General features: G+C 37.4%; 1 protein-coding gene across 1 annotated transcript; it reads left to right on the top strand.

Moving 5' to 3' along the window:
• Positions 1-11,638: 11,638 nt before the first annotated feature.
• LOC148024422 (uncharacterized) lies at positions 11,639-18,240 on the top strand. The gene is made up of 5 exons (XM_087693582.1): positions 11,639-11,724; positions 11,822-11,884; positions 11,971-12,033; positions 12,119-12,265; positions 18,178-18,240. Exons 1-5 carry the CDS (start codon positions 11,689-11,691, stop codon positions 18,238-18,240), a joined length of 372 nt encoding a protein of 123 aa, XP_087549708.1. The 5' UTR covers positions 11,639-11,688.
• The last annotated feature ends 1,126 nt before the right edge of the window (positions 18,241-19,366 follow it).

The following is a 19,366-nucleotide window of genomic DNA, read 5'->3' as shown; positions in this document are numbered from 1 at the left end:
AGTACATCTATCCAAGATTAGACAAAGCACCATTCCAAGTCTATTCATAAATCACACTTGTTGTCTTGTGGGGGACTAAAATCTTTAAATCCAACTTACAATGATCAAAAGTACAATCCCAATATGGTGATGAGAATACATCTCATGCAATATAGTTATCAAAGATACCACAGATAAAATTGAATTACACCAATCAAAATACATCACAGATAGAGAAAATGGATGTGTGTGAAACAGGAATAGAGTTTGATTCTGGTTATGGCATGTGAGCTTTTGGACGACTTGTGCCTATGTGGTTTTTGAAGCGTGCCTCAATTGCTTCAATATTATAGCGTTAGGAGATGAAAATTGATCCCATCGGGTTTCATGTGCTAATGAAGCCATGAAAGGTATTGGTGGTTATTGAAGGTAGATTATGTGCTCTCGGATCCAATTTAATTTTCTAGGAAGAAAGGACATGAGAGGTGGGAAATTTTGTCAGTATAGTTGCTCTTGATTTGCATACAATATATTCAACAATCAATTTTTTGCATGTTTTTACTGATATAGATAGTTGAGGCGTATATTTCTTATTTGAACCTTCAGCAATTTGTCAACCTCTTCCCATTTGTATGGACAACTTAAAATTCAAATAAAGGTCTACCAGGATGGCTTTGAAAATGGAGACTAACTCAAACATGAAGGAAACAAATATCGATGGAATGTTGTAGCATGGGAGTTTTTAAGTGTTGAGAGGTCAAAAGAAGGACTTGGATTAATGAAACCAAAAGAGGGAACATATTCCTTGGTGTTTCAAATTCTTAAGAGGTTGGATGCACAACAACTATGGGCTATCATTGTTTCCTTGGTGTTTCAACTACTTAAGAGGTTCGATGCACAACAACTATGCATTTGTAATGTGGGAATATAAGAAGACGGATGCTCTTTTGAGGCACATAATGTGGAGGTTCAAAACTTTTTCAAGAAATGAGGTACCTAGCTCCTGAGATTGGCATGAGGGGTGACAATGCAAGTATGGACAACTTAAAATTCAAATATGTAGGTCATCTAGGATGGCTTTTAATATGGAGACTAACTTGAACATGAAGGAAAAAAATATTGATAGCATGTTGTAGCATGGGAGTTTTTAATAGTTGAGAGGTCAAAAGGACTTGGATTAATGAAACCAAAAGAGGGAACATATTCCTTGGTGTTTCAACTACTTAACAGGTTGGATGCACAACAACTATGGGCTATCATTATAAAGAATTGGGTGGCAACCTACCATACTTTAGTAGATTTGTGGTGGATAGGCCCAACATCTTGGGATATCCTAATAGCTAAAGCTATTATAGTCAAGATTATTGCCTTAGCAATGGCCCAACAACTGGGAAAGAAATCAAAATACAAAGAATTCTGAATGTTGAGGAGTCTCTTGAGTTACAATGGAATCAAGATAATTGCCTTAGAAATTTCCCAACAATTACTCACACTTGAGTTGTGGTGTGCCAATTGGAAGATGTAAGGTTGTGTCAGATGTTGGAGAAAGTTGCAAAATAATCCCAACAGAAATTGACAAACAACAACATGAGAGAAAAACCTCTTTATAGGATTTTCATATCATGAATGGTTTTAATTTCATCATACTATTTTCCCTAGTTGATGGCTTTCTAGATGTGAGATGTGACATGATTCAAACTTGCACAACATTCATTGATCATCGCATGAAAGATAAAATATATCATTATCTTTGTCCCTCAAGATTGTAATTAGTCCCCCTTGACTTGCTGGACCTCAAATCCTTGTAAGAACCCTATAATAGAGGTCTAGAGGGCATCTAGGCAAAGACTCACTCAGCCGAGAGCTTGAATCTACACCACCATGATTGCTCTCAATCACCTCCATAATGTTTGAAGATAGAAATTGATTCCATTTGGTTTATAAAGTGTTGTGGTAGTAATTTCATACAAAAAGCAAGTAGGGTTGTAGCCATCGAAACTAGGACCGGTCTGAATGATTAATTCGCAAGTAAAAGAGGGTTGTTTTGGGGAAAATAGATTGGTACCAATGCATCTAAAGTCACATGGCAAGCTATGGATCTTCACAAAGGAGAAAACCACTATTCAAGAGGAATCCTGGATTGAGGGTGCTTTTGATTGGAAAGAAAATTTAAACCAAAATAGGCTACCTTATATTACTAGTTTGGACACTACTAATGGAAGAATTGCACTTGCTTGAGATGTTATGGCTTCTATTGCACGAATAAATTATTTGGCACTTAGGTAAGTAGCCTCCTCATCATCGTTTCACCCAACACATATGACGTCTCCATAATACACAATAGGGAAAGTAATATGTATTAGTTTTAAATTTATTATTAGTACAATTGAGTTCATCCACAAGTTTTAGAGGATCTAGTGGAGTTCTATATAGTGCAAAGAGGAGGCTAAAAACATTGAAAAGTATCCAAAGTTAATTTTATTTTCAAAATGCCTCCTCTTTTGCAACCACTCATCTGTTTCTACTTTAATGATGACATCTAGCAATGAACTTTGTCTTCTGAGTATAAGTCAACTTTATAATGTACATACCAATCTCCTCTATAAAAACTTCTGTGTTGTCTTTCTCAAAGCTCCTCAAATCTAAGAGAGGACTTGAGATTGTTACTTTGTTACAAAAAACACTAAGCGTATATTCACCAAAATTAATGACATGATTCATGAGATTGTGAGGAGCCACTTGCATTTTATAGTTGGAATTTCATGACATTGATGATGATGACTCTGATTACAAGCTACTTGCCTATTTTTAGAATCTCCAAAGGGTGAAGACTCTTCTTTTTAGCATGTGTAATGTAAAAGAAGAAACATCAAAATCCAATATAGAATTACATTGTGTAAGCATGTAGGTATCAAACATTGATCCATTATATAAATGTAATCTTTTACCAAGAAACACCAAAATCTAATTTTCATTATTGGTGAGCTTGATGAGATTAATATTACTTTTATATTTGATCCAAGGGGACTGCTACACAAATGTTTGCGGATCGGGGGGAATGACTAAAAACGTCACGTGCTTTTGCATGGCTAAGAGATTAGCGGCTATGAGATTATGGTGGATTTTATTTCAACCCGACAAAGACATATTCCAATGTCAAATGGACTTGGTGGCATAACTGCATATGTACATATGCAAGATGATGCATCCTTTATTAAGGTCTAATAATAGAATGAAAAAGGGGGAGACATTATGTATTTCATTAAATTATTAAGGGGTTTAATGTGCTTTTAGTATGCATGTGTAGGATTGGTAGCAACGTTCATTTTGCCGCCATTTTGAGGGAGACGTGTTATAACTCAACCAATATTGAGAGAGAGAGAGAGAGAGGTTTCTTTGAGCTATGGTATTGTCACTATTCATCTGCCTATCCTCTAATCCTCTCACTTTGTTGTCGTTATTCATCTACAATACTGCCTGTGGCCTCTATAGAGGAGGGGGCTTTCAAGGTTGTCAGTTCAGGAGCAGCTGGTGCAGGTAGGCAACCATGATTAATTTCTGAGATAGCTCCTGTTCATCGCCTACATCGCCTCTTTTCCACACCCGGCAGGATGGGGCCTGCATCTTCATTCTTGATTGCAGAAATAGTGTCTACTCGTTGCACGACGTCTTGTTCAGAAATCAAACACGATCAGACTGCTTCATACATTCAACCGTCGCGAAACTGGGCGCTTACTTTTCAACTCGATTAAACAAGCCCAAGGGGCCGCCGCGGTCGACAGGCACGAACTGATCTAGCTGAAGGCGGCACGCCTTCCGGGAGGATCTGGCCCGTCGGAGGCATACCAGCGCGGGGCAGCCAGCAAGGGGCCCCTCTGATCCACCCAGTCGCACAGCTTGCTGTCGGTGCAGGGTGCACCTTCCCAGTCGTCGCAGAGCTTGCCATCGGCATAGGGCGCACCTTCCCAGTCGCAGTTGCCGTCGGCGCAGGGTGCAAAAGTGCGCACCATATTCTTGGCGCAGTCTTAGAAGCCGCCCTGTGCGTGAGGGTGCCATCGGAGGTCCAGGCGCCCGAGCCCCTTGGGCCTATTTGATCGAGTTGTGCTTTACGCTAGTTTCGTGGCGGTTGAATGTCAGCTACACGTCATATAGAAAACCTTACTAAAAAGAACAAGCTGGATCTCCCAGAGCGTGCAAGTATCCAGCAACACGTCATCCTTTTGACATCAATATATAAGCGCCTATTCAAAGATTCAATATTAAAGATTCAGATAAGAAGCGATGTACGACGGGAATCAATATTGTCAAAATATATTTAGTTGGATTAGAAGAGGACGCAGAAGATGGGCCGTGGGAAGGTGGAGCTGCGTCGGATCGAGAATGCGACTGTGCGCAACATCATGACCTTCAACAAGCGTGCGTAGAGCCGGACTGTTCAAGAAGGCCAAGGAACTGATCGCCATTCTATGTGATGCCGAGGTATCTCTCTCTCTCTCTCTCTCACTCTCCCCTTCACCTGTCCCCCCTCCCTCCCCTCCCTTAATTCATACTAGAATGAATACTTGTAAATAAGTCTTGCGATATGTTTTGATTTGTAGTAGGTTGCTAGGAGTACTTTCATGGTCATGGTCATCATCTACAAGTAAAGCACAACTATACCAAACATACCAATTAAACATAGGAAACAACTATAACCTAGATAGGGGTCAATATCATTTTCACTAAGAATATTGTGTAAATTTCACTTGGATTTATAAACCTAATTGTAGTTTCTAAGCTCTTAAATGTATGAAACTTTTGGTGGGATTCTTTGCAAGGAAATTATTGTCTTTTTTCTGATCAAGTTAGTACAAGCATGAGGTCTCTTTCACATATGCATGTATATTTTCTCTATTTTCATGTGCCTCTTTCTCTATTTTTGTATTTCCTATCTATCTACCTAGCTATCTTAAGTACTGTGGCACAAGGCACATCTCACTTACAAGTCATTTAGTGTTGGGTGAGGGATCTATCATATCATGAAGCTCCTAATAGCATAAGAGGTATTCTGAACCAATAAAACATGATGTCACATATATAAAGTTATGCTTGAGATTGCCTTGAGTAACTAGATTTACTCTTTCTAGGGTTGTAAAAAATCCTAGTATCATTGTTAGTGTGGTTCTTTCCACAAGTTCTTTTTCAATAGGGGTCTTTACATTTGGCTTTTGGTGGTTTCCTTCATTGTAGACTTGAGATTTTAGTAGCTTCTTGTATATTCATCTTGTTAGAGACCTAATTTTATGCATCCTTCATCAATCCACTTTGTGTCTTTCTTGATTTTATGTAAATCTTTCATGGGATACTCTTCTTTTGTTCATATGGTGTCTATTCCTGGGTTACTAACTCTTCACATTCCTTACTTATCTATATCGTAGGTCAAGTTTTCCTCATCAAGTTTTCTATTTGGTGGAGTTTCCTAAACAATTCCACTTTTCTTGCATCTAATAATATGAGATACACTCTCTTTGAGATGTATCAACCTACTTGTATGTTTGGTATAGTTGTGGTTTACTTGTAAATGATGGTCATGGTCTTCATGGTTAGTTATCACATAAAATAATGTTGACTTGTCCTCAAATTCAATGCTTGTCAGTATTTTACATTTCCTAGTGCTAAGTAAAATTGGCCCCCATATGGACTGATCTTTGTGTTTTTGACCATATCTCTAGTTTTCCTAGTCTAGTCCAATATGAATATGTCATTTCATAAGTGTGGATAAAGAAGATTGTAAAACCACACGCAGAAGGGATAATTGTTATGACGGACTACTAAGTGGCTTCATATATGAATCAGTTCGTACACTTATGTGCTTTAAGTTCATACACTTATTGGGAAGTATTTATCTTTTCTAAAGTATAAATCAACTTTTCTATATGTTTTAGCATATCAATCTTCCAGCTTTGATATGTAACTTTAATATATAGATTGATTATTTTTTATTTATGTCTATGTTTCAAGAAGCCATAATGAATAATTTAAGGAGATGTCAATGAAATTATAAGTGTAGGCATTCAACCCTTGGTTATCAGAATGTTACTAGACAAACTTACTATGCACACAGTCGCAAGGATATGAATGGGATAATACATTCATCAGTTCTGGCTCATCAAGAATGTCAAAATTCTACTAACAATGATGTTCCTATGAGTGAAGATAACCCTCCTATGGATCAACCATCATCTCACTCTTTGCCTAGACGCAGGCGTTTGTGGTGTACATGCAGAACATATTGTGGAGGTGGACGTATGGTTCCTCGCTCAACATATGCAAGACACATGAAAATTGAGGAAAGATTTAAGAGTCTCACTACTAATCTTGGTTTACGTGACTCTCAAGGACTACCACAAGATGACATTCTACTAGAGCATAATGACATGGGAGATGAGGTCCATAATGACCCATCAGATGAGATTGACAATTTAGAAGACGAAAGGGAGGATAATGAGGTGGAACCACAACATGAAGCGTTCGATATGGATGATGTTGAACCATCTTTATTTGACAAAATCGTTCAAAGAATAATTCAATTGCAAGCACTTTGGGATGAGCATCAAGCTTCAATTGAGTTTCAAGATAAAATGCTTAAAATTCTTTTTGGTGATATATATATGCCAAGCTTGGCCAAACTACTAGTGCAAATGCCTGACACATGGGATGGAGACTTGAATGGTATAAATATTCCTACTTGTTGGGAGAAACTTGGTATCATGTTCACACGGCTAGGTATGGTTAACTCCCAACGTTACAGGGTATGCCAAGGAAGTGAGAGCTCTATTCATGCACCATTGCTTTATCAGGCAAGCAGGGAGGATAACTACATTAGAGACACAATTGAATGCTTGTGTAACACCAGAAAAGGAGGAAGGAATAAGTTAAGGTATGATTGTTCACAATGTTGTGAAAAGTGTTCCAAGTGTTCTCTACCGAGAAAAGATATGCTCTCTTTTGACTATGTCTCCATTAGAGAACAATTGCGTCTACTAATTAGAAGTAGAACTCTATACCATGAATTGTTGGAAATGTGGAGAAGTAAAAACAAATGGTTAATACAGGAGAATACACTTTGTGATTCTACAATAAATGAGTTTTGGGATGGTACAAAATGCAAAAGTGTAAATGATTTTTGGAATCCTGAATCATACTTTGAGCTTCCATTGATATGTAATAACATGCATTGCAAACAAGTCTATACAGCTTGGCCTTCTGCCCAAAGGTCGCCATTGCTTGATCATTCATGGGATGATATTGAGAGTGCCTACAAGTTTATCTGCAAATCATGTCGAACTCACATACATGGGTACAAAAGGATTTGTAAGGTACACTTTATTATCATGCTCATCTTTTTAATTAATATAAATGAAATTTGATATAGGTTACTAAAATGTGGTGTGTTTTGTGATAAATAGGGTGATCCACGCAATTTCGCCTTGTTATTACATTGGGATGGATTCCAAGCCTCAAACACAACCCAGAAGGATTGTGGAGTTGTTGAAATCAAAATTCTCAATGTTGGAAAGAGCTCCTTTATTGGAGTTATACCGGTTTTATTTATTCCATTTAGTTGCAAAAAAGTTATTGGAAGCTCTAGTAAACTCTTTCACATATTCATGCAGCCATTGATAGATGAATTAGAAAGTCTATTTGTTGATGGATTTGAAGTAGACTTCAATTATCCAGTCACACAGATTGTTGAGCATGAAAATTCTCTTAGTCGAACATTCATTGCACGTGCTATGCTAATGATGGTAACTGGAGACCATCCAGCTCAGTGCAAGATTGGATCTTTCAAAGATGGTGGTCAATCGTTTTGTCGTAGAGACAAAGAAATAGCCACTTTGGAGGGTGAGGGCTCAGGACGTTACTTGTATAATCAAAATATATTCCAGTTGAGATATAGACCAATTAAAAGATCAACCAATGAAATGCTTAGTTCTTTGACTATGGCAGAGTGAGCCCTCACCCAAGCAGAAAGAGAAGAGATTTTGAAAGATGCGAGACTTTCTGGTAGATCATGCTTGTGGAGACTATATGAACTCTATGGCTTTGATTTATCCCTGGACCTTGTATATGATTGCATGCATATTTTGGCTCTAAATTTGTTCTCAAAATATATATGTGCTCTAATAAGGACTGTGGATAACAGGATGAAAGTAAAAATTGATGAGACAACACATCGTGTCACTAAAGTGACACCATACTCTATTCGTTATGGTCGCTGGCCAAGATATCCTAGTAAGTATTGTGAGAGCTACAAGGCTGAGGAAAATCAAAAGTGGATTCAATGGTGTTTGCCTTATGTACTATGTGAGATTGAAGGTATTCCGAAGGTATTCTATGACCTAGGATTGATTCTGATAGACGTTGCTCATGCTTTTTACAAGTACACTCGTGACTATGGTTGGTCTAGAGAAAATATAGACACTTTGAGAGAATTGCTTGGTTCATAGAGAGTAAGCTTTGAGGAGCTCTTAGGATCAAACTCGGCTCCTTTGGAACATGTTGCAGGTATAAATATTTTTTATTTTCTTAGTTTCTTTATTTATATAGCAATTATATTTCACTTTAATCGTGTATATTTTCTTGTCTTACTAAATGTAGGTTTTGGAGAATTCTTGGATGACATTATTCGACATGGTAGTCATGATGCTTTTTGGTGTTATATTTATGAGCGTATGGTCTCAGTATATGTCAATATCAAGACAAATAACAAAGATACTGAGATTTCTTATGCAAACTACCAAAGACGAAGATTCTTTACATGGATATTTATGCATATTACAAAAGACCAACGTGACAGACTTATGCCGTATCAAAGGATGACAAGAGAACTCCACAAAGCTTTACTACCACCTGATGGATACTTAGTGGATTCTAATAGGTACGATGAATGTCCAGAATGGCAAGCATCAAGTCTCATGAATGTATCATGTGTGGAGAAAGCAAAAGAAATATGGAGTTTTTTAGAAAAGGCTAATGATTGTGCATGCAAAAGAGTAGCTCTAACAAAGGGAATAACCATAGGAGCAAAGAAGTTAAGACGCAGGGATGCAACTAATGAAGAAAAGAGATATGTTCATCATAGCTTCAACATAGAGGTGGAAATAGTGACAGAATATAAAAAGGTTTTTCTAAAGGGAGAAGTTTATAAAGTGGGAGATAAAGTGGTGGTAAGATGCGATGAAGACTCTAGAGTGGACATAGATGTTGGCCATTGGAAAGCATGCATATCATCATTTTTTTCGTTTGACTGCAATGGTGAAGTGAAACTATTTTTTGGAGCTTATTACTACAGACAATGTATTGTGGTTGAAAGTGTCCATGAAAGTCTAGTTCTGGATACCACTACAGGTATGAGTGTCTTGCAAAATGGTTTTGTTCCATTTTCATGGGATTGTATTAGACCAATACAATAATTGTTACACAAATTTATTCCACTTCAACATGGAAACAATATCATCGCATATGAGACAAAAGATTTGAGACCAAGGTCACGTTTGATTAAGATAGGTTGCATCGGTTGCATTCCTCCTTGGCTAGAGGAAAATGATGTTGTCTATATGAAGTCTCATCTAGATGCTTTATGTGAGCCAAATGACCTGAAATGTGCCGTTATAAGAGCAGTACACTATGAAATGAAGCAAGTAAAAGTGGGCTGGCTAACTAATGTACACTTGCAAGAAAATATTTGGAAAGTGAGAATAGAGGATCAAGATTGGAAGGATTGGTGGCTATGTGTATCCACGAAAAATCAATGGCAAGTACTCAAAAAAAAAGTAATTGCAATTGACAATAAAAGAAAGATTGTACCTACCATGTGGCATTCGCATGAGCATGAGGCAACAATGTTATGACGGTATGTTTATTGAAGTCTTTTGTTTTGCATTGCTTAATGTAATTTACATTTTCAAACATTATGATGGTATGTTTATTGAAGTCTTTTGTTTTGTATTGCTTAATGTAATTTACATATTCAAACATGCATTGCAAACACTTTCTTATTGTTACCATGCCTATGTAGGTTTGCCATGTCGACTTCTAATCTAGAGATGATGGCTCTTTTGAAAAAAATGATGAGTGAGGATCCCAAACTACTTGGGCTTGTGGATTCAGTTGTGGAAGAAGTGAAAGGTAACTAACTCTAATAACTAAATTTATACCTAATTTTATTACTAATTCATGTGTTCTAATCCAAGTGCTAAGAAATTAAGTGATTTAGTTTGATATAGCACTTCTTTTTAAAAAAATACAAGTCTCTTATGTTTCTAAACTTTGGTTTATTATGTGTACATAAAGGTAACAAAATCACAAATGATGGTACAAGAGATAATGAAACAATGAAAGCTAAGGAGATCATTGGCCCTAATGTCTCTTCAAATCACGATACAGGTATATGTCTTTATTTCTACTAAACTTTGAAAATTTAAATTTGTACATATATTACATCTTGCTTTATTAGGTGATTCATTTTGAGATTAACTAGCTTTAATTAGTCTCTTTGCCTAATTTAAAATGTTCATAGTTATTCATATTTTTAAACTTTGGGTAATTGTGTGTATATATATAAACATAGATAAAAGAACAACAAAAGGTGGGAAAAGAGGTAATGTAAAAAAGGGAGATCAGGAGGTTACTTGCGATAATGTTTCTTTAAGTCAAGATGCAGGTACCAACTTTAAGGATCAAAAACTTGTACAAATTTGGTGACCCAAAATGATACAAAATATCTAATTACTTTCTTTTCTGTTATTGAAAATTTTCATAACCTTGTATTATCGTGAGCTTTGGTTAACTCTATGTATATATAGGTAAACAAGTTACTAAAGATGACACAAGAGACAATGCAAGAAAGGAAGACATTGAGATTGCTTGCCTTAACACTTATTCAAGCCAAGAATCAGGTATTACCAGTTTTCTTATGTTGATAATGAGTCATTTTTTGAAATGGTTATACTAACTAATGATATTTGATCACTTGAGTATCAATAGGAGTGATACGCATACCATTATATGATGATATCTATCGGCCACCCATGTTGAAATTTAGAGAAGAGGGTAGACTTTATGGAAAAAAGCTCTTGGCTGAATACTTTAAAAGTCAACACACTGTCATGCTCGAAAATTATCATCGAGTACATAGGTGGTTTGAATCCTTAAACCCAAATGATCTACGTTCTAAAAATGCAGATAAAGAGTATATCATGAAAATCATATCAGAGAATCACCATGAGATTTTACCATTGAAGTTTATTGGATGTGAGTACATATGGAGAGAGAATGACATATATGACAGGTGGAAGGATACAAAGCAAGATGAAAGAAAGTATATGAAGAAAAAATATCTTTTAAAGAAGGTAAGTTGATTGTTACTTTTTTTTATTGGCTTTCCTAATATTTGAGGTGTAGATTCTTAGTTATTGAACTATTAATCTTATGACATATAGAGAGAATTATCAGCATCTCTTGGAGTGGATGATGTAGATAAGCTTCAAAATGTATCAAATGACATAACATCATCAATGGTAAGATGATATGATTTATAAGTTTGATATCATAAGTGTAGGATTGGTTCTTTTTCTCCCATACTCATTTAGGGGTGTCTATTGATGGCAAAGTGAACCATATGTTGCTACTATTGATTCTAATCAACTTGATGTATACATTCCTAGCATGGATGATATTGCAAATGAACAAGGTTTGAAAAAGGTATCTTATAATCTTATATGTTTATCATTTTTGTACTTGATTCCATATATTTTGGAGACATTTGATATATACACATGATCTTATTTTGTTGATGTAGCATCTTGAAGAAAGTAGCTCCTTTGAAGGACAACAATACAAGCAAACTGATTTATCATTGCAAGTAATGCTTTTAAGCTCATATCTAATAACTTTCTTTGAGAATGTCTCTTATATAGATACTTATACATTAACTTTCATTTCCCATAGATGAATATGTTCGTGGAGGAAGAAAAGAGCTTTGAAGAATTTCAATGTTATACATCCGATGAGGTTCTTTGCTTTATATTAAATTTAAGATTGACCATATGATTCATGTTCTTAACAGTATCTTATCCTTTATATGCTTAAAATGTAGGATGTTGAAAATGAAGATGAGACACTTGATATGGAAAATTGTGCCAGCTTTTCAAAGTTATTGTCACATGGTTTAGACAAAATAATGTACTCAACTAAATGTCAAGAAACTCTGGAACAAAGTAACCATAGTTCAAGCAATGATAAGGTATGTAACGTTTTTTTCTATATAAATGTTTTTAATGTGATTACTAATTTTAGTTTTGAATGTAGGCTAATCCAGATGATGACATTAATGAAACATCTCGAAAAAGTCAAAGAAAGAGGAAGGTATTTGATATATGTTTGTGAGAGAACAATAGCGTCAAAGTTTAGTGAATAGCTAAAGATATGATTTATTATATAACTATTTATTTTACGTGTTGACTAGCCAAGTGAGAAGATGAAGGATCTTTTGCAACAAAGGAGCATGAAACGAGGTACCAATATCAACGAAAAAGAACTAAAGGTACTAGATGTAAATGTTTATATTTTTGTTTATGTCATACATGAAAAGCATAATCTATTTTTTTATTTTATTTGAATTAGGAATTTAAAGATCTCCCAAACCAAGGCATTGAGATCAACATTTCAAACGATACTCAAAGGGTAACTTTATTGTTAATTTATATTTTAATTAGATATATATAACTGTAGTCATGTAGTTCAATTTGTAGCTTTGAGATTAACATTTCAAATGATGCTTAAAGGGTAGCTTTATAGTTTACATATATATATATATATATATATATATATATATATATATATATATATATATATATATAGTAGTCATGTAGTTAAATTTATGGCTTTTCATATTATAATTTGTGTCATTTAATTATCTATACATAGTATAATAAGTTACTTATTCTCTTTTTGTTATTCAATGCAGGTTAATATGACAAAAGAGAACATGGAAACCATACTTTTGAAGTATCTTGGTGTGCCTACAATTTATGATATATACTTTTCTTTAAAGAGTACATACATGAATCTCCAAAAGATTGAAGCTAGCTTTAGAGTCTTGATTAAGGATACAAAGAAGCCAACAAGTCATGATATGATTAAGGAGATTATTTATTGGCTACTAGGAAATGGCAAAGTTGTATTAAACAAAAATAGCAATGTGCTTAGTCTAGATGATGTGGAAGTTTTAGCATAACTTCTACTTTGAGTTAAGAATTTATTGCTTTTCAACATATTGGAGATTTGAGGGATTACTCAAACATTTATTACTTTGCAACATATTGGAGATTTAAGGGATAAAACAATCAAGACACACATGTTGCTTAATTAGTTTTTTGTTCTATGCTCCTTTAAAAGTATTTTCATTTTTCTTTTGGTTGCTAGAAGTAGATGTTGATGTCTTAATTTGTTTAATCTATTTTGATCATTAGATGTATGTTATTGATCCTTACTTAGAAATGATGACATTCTCTATATAATTTTCTAGTTAAAAATTTGTTGTGTAATTTCTTGTTTGATATTAGCATGTCTAAGAGTAAGGGCAAAGTAGATAAAGTGATAAGGAAAAAAGAGAATTCCCACGGAATTCCCTAGTTGAAAGTACATATAAGTAGGGAATGTAAAAAATAGGAAAAATGAGATATTTCCTAGTGAGAGTACTTGGGGAATCACCTCTAGAATTTTTTTCCTATATATCGAATATTTCCTGTATAGGAATTATTCCCTACATAGAAAATTTTGTATTTTCCTATGTAGAAAATATTTCCTACTTCCTATGTAGGAAATATTTCCTACATAGGAAAGGTCTTACGTGATTCCCTACTTATTATCACTAGGAAATGTCCCATTTTCCCTAGTTTTTACTTTTCCCACTTATATGTATTTTCAACTAGGGAATTCCATGGGGAATTCTCTTTTTTTTCTATATGGGGATCGATTGAAAGTTCGTTGTGTTATAATCGATGCACTCATGGTAAGGGTTGGATGCGTTGATACATTTGGGATAGACTCCGTCGAATTTAAGATCGTTTAGCCCACAGCTGCACTATTGCCTTATACTACAGCATAAATCTTCCTCATCGTCGAAGAGGAGCAGGTAGGTAGAATATTTCTTCTTTGTCCTTGCTAAACCATCCGTTCGAATGCAAGACATTAGGTAAGAGAAGTCATCAGGATCAAGACTCGTTCGATGCTACAATCCATCCTTCACACTCTACAGCATTGTCGCCTTCCCATCATCTTGATAACCATCTTCTACTTCAAAAAAGCTAAAATCATCGTTCTCAACATCAATGATGACGTTGAAGGCGTCGTCAATATTATTGTTGTTTACTTCTGTTTGAGGCGCAAAAAGATTTTTTAAAAAAAAGCATTCCATATTTCGTCTTTGATTGACATCGGAGATTACGTCGTCGTTCCGCTGTTAGTGTTCAAAATGCTGTCACCTCCAATCTCATCACAAGGAACTTTCAATCGATCCCCATATAGGAAAAAAAGAGAATTCCCCATGGAATTCCCTAGTTGAAAATACATATAAGTGGGGAAAGTAAAAACTTGTAACAATTTTGATCTCAAAACCGCACTTCTCACGAGGACCTCCTCTTACTAAAAATCCAAATAATTAAATTGTTAGTATTATGGATTTTTTTTAAATTATTCCCTCCTTCCCCCAGCCGACTATCGTGTTGGGGGAGAGGGAGGGAAGGCAGGCTGACTAAGCATCCATGTTGGATGCCTGAGGGGGGGTGAACCCATGCAGGATGCCGCGTGGGGGAGGGAGGATCCCCTCCCCTCACCTATATAAACCTTATGGGGGGAAGTGAGAAGGAGGAGTGAGGGCGTGAGAAAGAGACGTATGCGCGACAGGCCGTGCTGGAGTCGAGTTGAAGGGCATTGAGTGTTGGCTGCGCCATCTGCCGCCGATTTAGTGGAGTCACTGCCGCTGCCTACTCAAGCTACCAGTTGCCGTGTTGCATCCGTGAGGAGGAGGAACAGGGTGGATGGTGAGATGTGCCGTGAGGAGGGAAGGGAGCTGCTAGCTGCCGTGCGGGCTGCCATTGGCCAGACGGCACCATCTTCATGCCGCCTTCCACGTGTCCTATTGGCTTTTGCCCCTTCCACATGGTCTGCATACAACCAGAAGCTCTTAGAAGCTTCTAAAGGGGCTTCCCTAAGCCCCCTTCCCATTGCATCCTACACAAGCGGTCTTTACCCCCCCCCCCCCCCCCTCGGATTTAAGCCCCCTTTCCCCTTACATCCCCCAAAAGCCATTTTACCCCGGTTGTAAAGCCCTTCTTGTGGATTTCCCATAAATCCATTTTACCCGGGGATTTTAAGTCCCCTTCTTATTGGATCCACCACAAATCCATACTAGCCCGGATTTTTAAGGCCTTTTCCCATGGATTCCCCATAAAGGCCATTTTACCCCCGAGTTCCTTTTAAACCCCTTTTCCATTGCAACACCCACAAGCCCCTAGCCCGGGATTTTGAAGAGAAGAAGGGGAAGCCTACAAGCCCCCTTCCCACTAATCTCCTATAAGCTCATTCCTAGCCGCGGGATTTTGAAGAGAAGAAGAAGAAGCTTATAAAACTCCCTTCTCGCAAGACCCATCGTAAGAGCCTTTCCGCAAATAGACTTCAAAGCCCACAAGCCATCCGTAAACCCATTCCTAGCCACCACCCCGGTTTCTTCCTAAGAAGCTCATAAAGCCCCTTTTCCGCAAGCACCGTTTATCTGAAGTCCCACGAGGGAATCTCCTATGTACGATGGAGAAAGGCAAAGATCATAAGGCTGCATACCAAGGTGAGTAAATTGGTAGACCGCGAAGGCAAACCACAAGCCGAAATCATGCCTACGATGGCCCTAAAAAGTCACAAGGCGCACCTGCGGGAGGATCTTCTCCTAGTATTTACGTGGATATTTCCCGGAGTCCACAAGTCCAGGTTTTATCTATTTGGATTCCACACAAAAGTATTGAAGTAGTCACGATAACTTCATGGATTAGGAAGCACTCATGCATGTTCAAATTCAACTAGTCAAGTTAAATGCAATTGGAAAATGAATTGGCTATTTGAACATTTACTAGAATTAGCTCAAGTTATGAAAATTGGTCATTGGTACGTTCAATGGAATGAATGAAAAGGACATAAGGTGTCTATGCATTTTTAGGACCTTACCAGTAAGTTTCCTTTTGTGCATTCAAAAGTGACGAGCCTAGGTCAACTGTTGCCTCATTACAAGGTTGAAATTATTGAGGTACACCTTTTTACTAGGCATGGAAAGATTAATGGCATGTCACATTTTTAGATAAATCTTCTTGGTAATGATTCATTAAGGAAGTCGTTATCACCCGTAGGAAATAGCAAAGCATGGGAATAATTCTAAGGGCTGCATTAAATAGGTTAACTCTAGCTTCAATTGGCATGAATCTCATTTAACTACGTGTAGTTAGGAAAGGATTGCATGTTGCACACTCATCGCATGTAAGAATTTCATTCATCAAGAGATGTAGTTAGGGAAAGGTTGCATGGTTCATTTAAGCATGAAATCTTAAAAAGCTTAGAAAAAGGATTGTGAGCATGATTCGTGAATGCAAGTCCTAGTAGGATCAATGGAAGTTATGCCGAAATTTAACATGCCTTTTGGCCTTAACAAGAAAAGTTAGGGATTGTGAATCTAGTCGTACGTAGAAGCAATGAATCGTGTGCTTACGTGAATTGTGACAAAATGCAACTAGTTTTCCCTTTTAGATCAAGTAAACATCTCTAGGAATGGTTCGTCCTTATCGCAAGACAAGTAAACTGTTAGAAGTCAAGCTCCCCGTGTCATGTGTGACTGTCTTTATGTACTACCGACATGACAGCTAGTGTACAGCTGTCTCCTGCATGTGACTACATTAAATAAGTCGGTTAGCTAGTCGGTGACCTGACTATGGTTAGTCTGTCTAGTCAGCGTGTCACTTACTCTATGTTACTCTTGTATGTGTGTTTTTACTCAATGATGAAATAATGAGAAGAATATGATGGAACCTGAATGGTTCAGACATTGCTCAACCCTGTCTCTCTCTCCTCTTCAAACATGGTATCAGAGCAGTACTTGGTGGATCTCTGAGAGCTGGAGAAAGTGAAGATCTACTTCCAGGAAGTGAAGACTCATTTTTCCTTTGTGCAGACAAGCTGCCATTGTGGACTGCAGGTAGGTATTTGTTCATTACACACTCCAAGGTCAAGATCAAAGCTTGTGGCTTCTTGAGAGTCTTGAGGAGGCTGTTTAGAGTGCATTTGGGTGTGGCATCAACACCATCATCATCATCTTCATCAGCAAGAACTGAAAATAGGGGTCTGCAACCAGCGTGATTGCGCCTGTTTGGGCTGAAGGCCTGCACTATCTACTGCACTCAATGGTGACCATAAATGGGTCATGAGAAGCATGTATGCTTACTGAAAAAGGTCTTTGTGAAGTACATGGAGTAAGTACTTGTGGTTGAGCTCTGATATGAGCTGAAATAGAGTGGGCAGAACTGTGTAAACTGTCTGCACTGCTGTATACACAGCATACATGGAGTCTACAACACTTTGAAGAGCATTGGAAGCTCTTGAGTATGCCCAGAAGCACCTGTGAAGTATAGGTACATGCTGGAGGCTACATGTACTTGTCTTGATCAATTGCAAGCTGAGTTTGGTGGTTGAAATACACAGATCTGAAGCTTCTTTTGTGGCTGGAAATTGTCTTGGATTGTGGGCAGTAAGCATTTTGCTTTCTACTGAAGCACAGAGTGACAGATGCAGACATCTGAAAGACATATATGCTGTCATATGCATGTTAGAATTGTCTTGGGTTGAGAGGAGCATCAAATGCCACTGAATACTGGAAGTTTGCAGCTGAAATAAAAGAAATCTTGTCTTCTTGGGATGAATATAAATTGCAGACATTTTGTTTGACTTGCTTGTCAGATGTAGACAGGGTATTGTCACTACATAGTCATGTACTGACGGTGACATATTGAAGCAAATGTATAGTCTGATTTAAGGACTTTTTTGAGCTAGTTGAAGTGGGTTATGCTGGTTTATTGACTGCAATTTTTACATAAACTGTTGGCATTGGTACTTGTTAAGAATACACTGGCTGATGTCTCTATGCTTATGTCTGAAGTGGCATATGTACCAGTAGTCAACTAATCAGCTTTGGAACATGCATTACATGTATCCAGGTGGAGTTTGACTTTGAAAAGGCTGCTGTAATTGCAGTTTACAAGTTTGGACTGCATGCTTTTGGACCTGGCAGTGGATCTGCAGGAGTTAAATCTGAACCAAAACATCAGGCATAAGTATTGGCAATTGTCTTTATGAGTTGGATCAACCGATTGTGACTTTGCTTGGGCTGATATTTGACTGAAATTTACTGATTTTTTTCCTGCAATTAATTGCAGAAAAACTGTCATAAAGTCTTACGGGCTGAAGGTAGTCAGGTTGTCATTGGCTTGCAGGTAGTCAGGCAGTGTCTACGACATGGCAAATGCAGATAGAACTGATAATATAACCCAGATTGTGGGGGAGAAGCCTGACAGCAATAATTATGCGATATGGAAGTTCCGCATGGAGAACTTTCTGATAGGCAAAGGGTACTGGGACCTAGTAATAGGTGTTGAAGCTAAACCAGAGGTTGCAAACAAGAACCTCACAGCTGATCAAAGACGAGTGCATCGAGCTTGGACAGAAAGAGCTCGTAGAGTGCTACACTGGCTCTCATTATGTATCTCAGATGCTATGGTGATGCAGATTATGAACTGTAAGAGTCTGGCAGATGCATGGAACATATTGGTCAGATACTATGGCACAACTACGAGTGCCAGGAAGATACAACTGAAGCAAAAATTCAACAACATAGAGAGGAAGAACAGATCCATACAGGACTATGTCACAGAGATTAAAACCTTAGCAGATCAGCTCGCATCTGTTGGTTCACAGGTTGAAGATGAAGATATGGTTGCAGTGACTTTGAATGGCTTGGGTCCAGAATACAAGTCATTTGACACATCTGTGTCTGTGAGGGCTGAAATGCCCGACTTTAACGAGCTGGTTGCATTGTTGATTCATGAAGAGGTGAAGCTTGGCTTGGCTACAGGGTCAAGCAGCTCCAAGAATAAGGATGCAGTTTTTTACTCGAACAGCGCGGTCGTGGCAGTCGTGGCAGGGGTTTTGGATCTGGCAGAGGAAGCCAGCAAAATGCATCCTTTAACAATAGCAATCAGCAGTCGTCAAATGCCAGAGGTGCTGGAAGCTTCAGAGGCAGGGGGAGATCTAA

Source organism: Lygodium microphyllum, chromosome 15 (assembly GCF_053477565.2).
Source record: "Lygodium microphyllum isolate KBCC chromosome 15, Lygodium_microphyllum_v1.1.10, whole genome shotgun sequence".
In the NCBI taxonomy this organism is placed as follows: Eukaryota; Viridiplantae; Streptophyta; class Polypodiopsida; order Schizaeales; family Lygodiaceae; genus Lygodium; species Lygodium microphyllum.
This window is presented reverse-complemented; position numbering and strand designations above follow the sequence as displayed.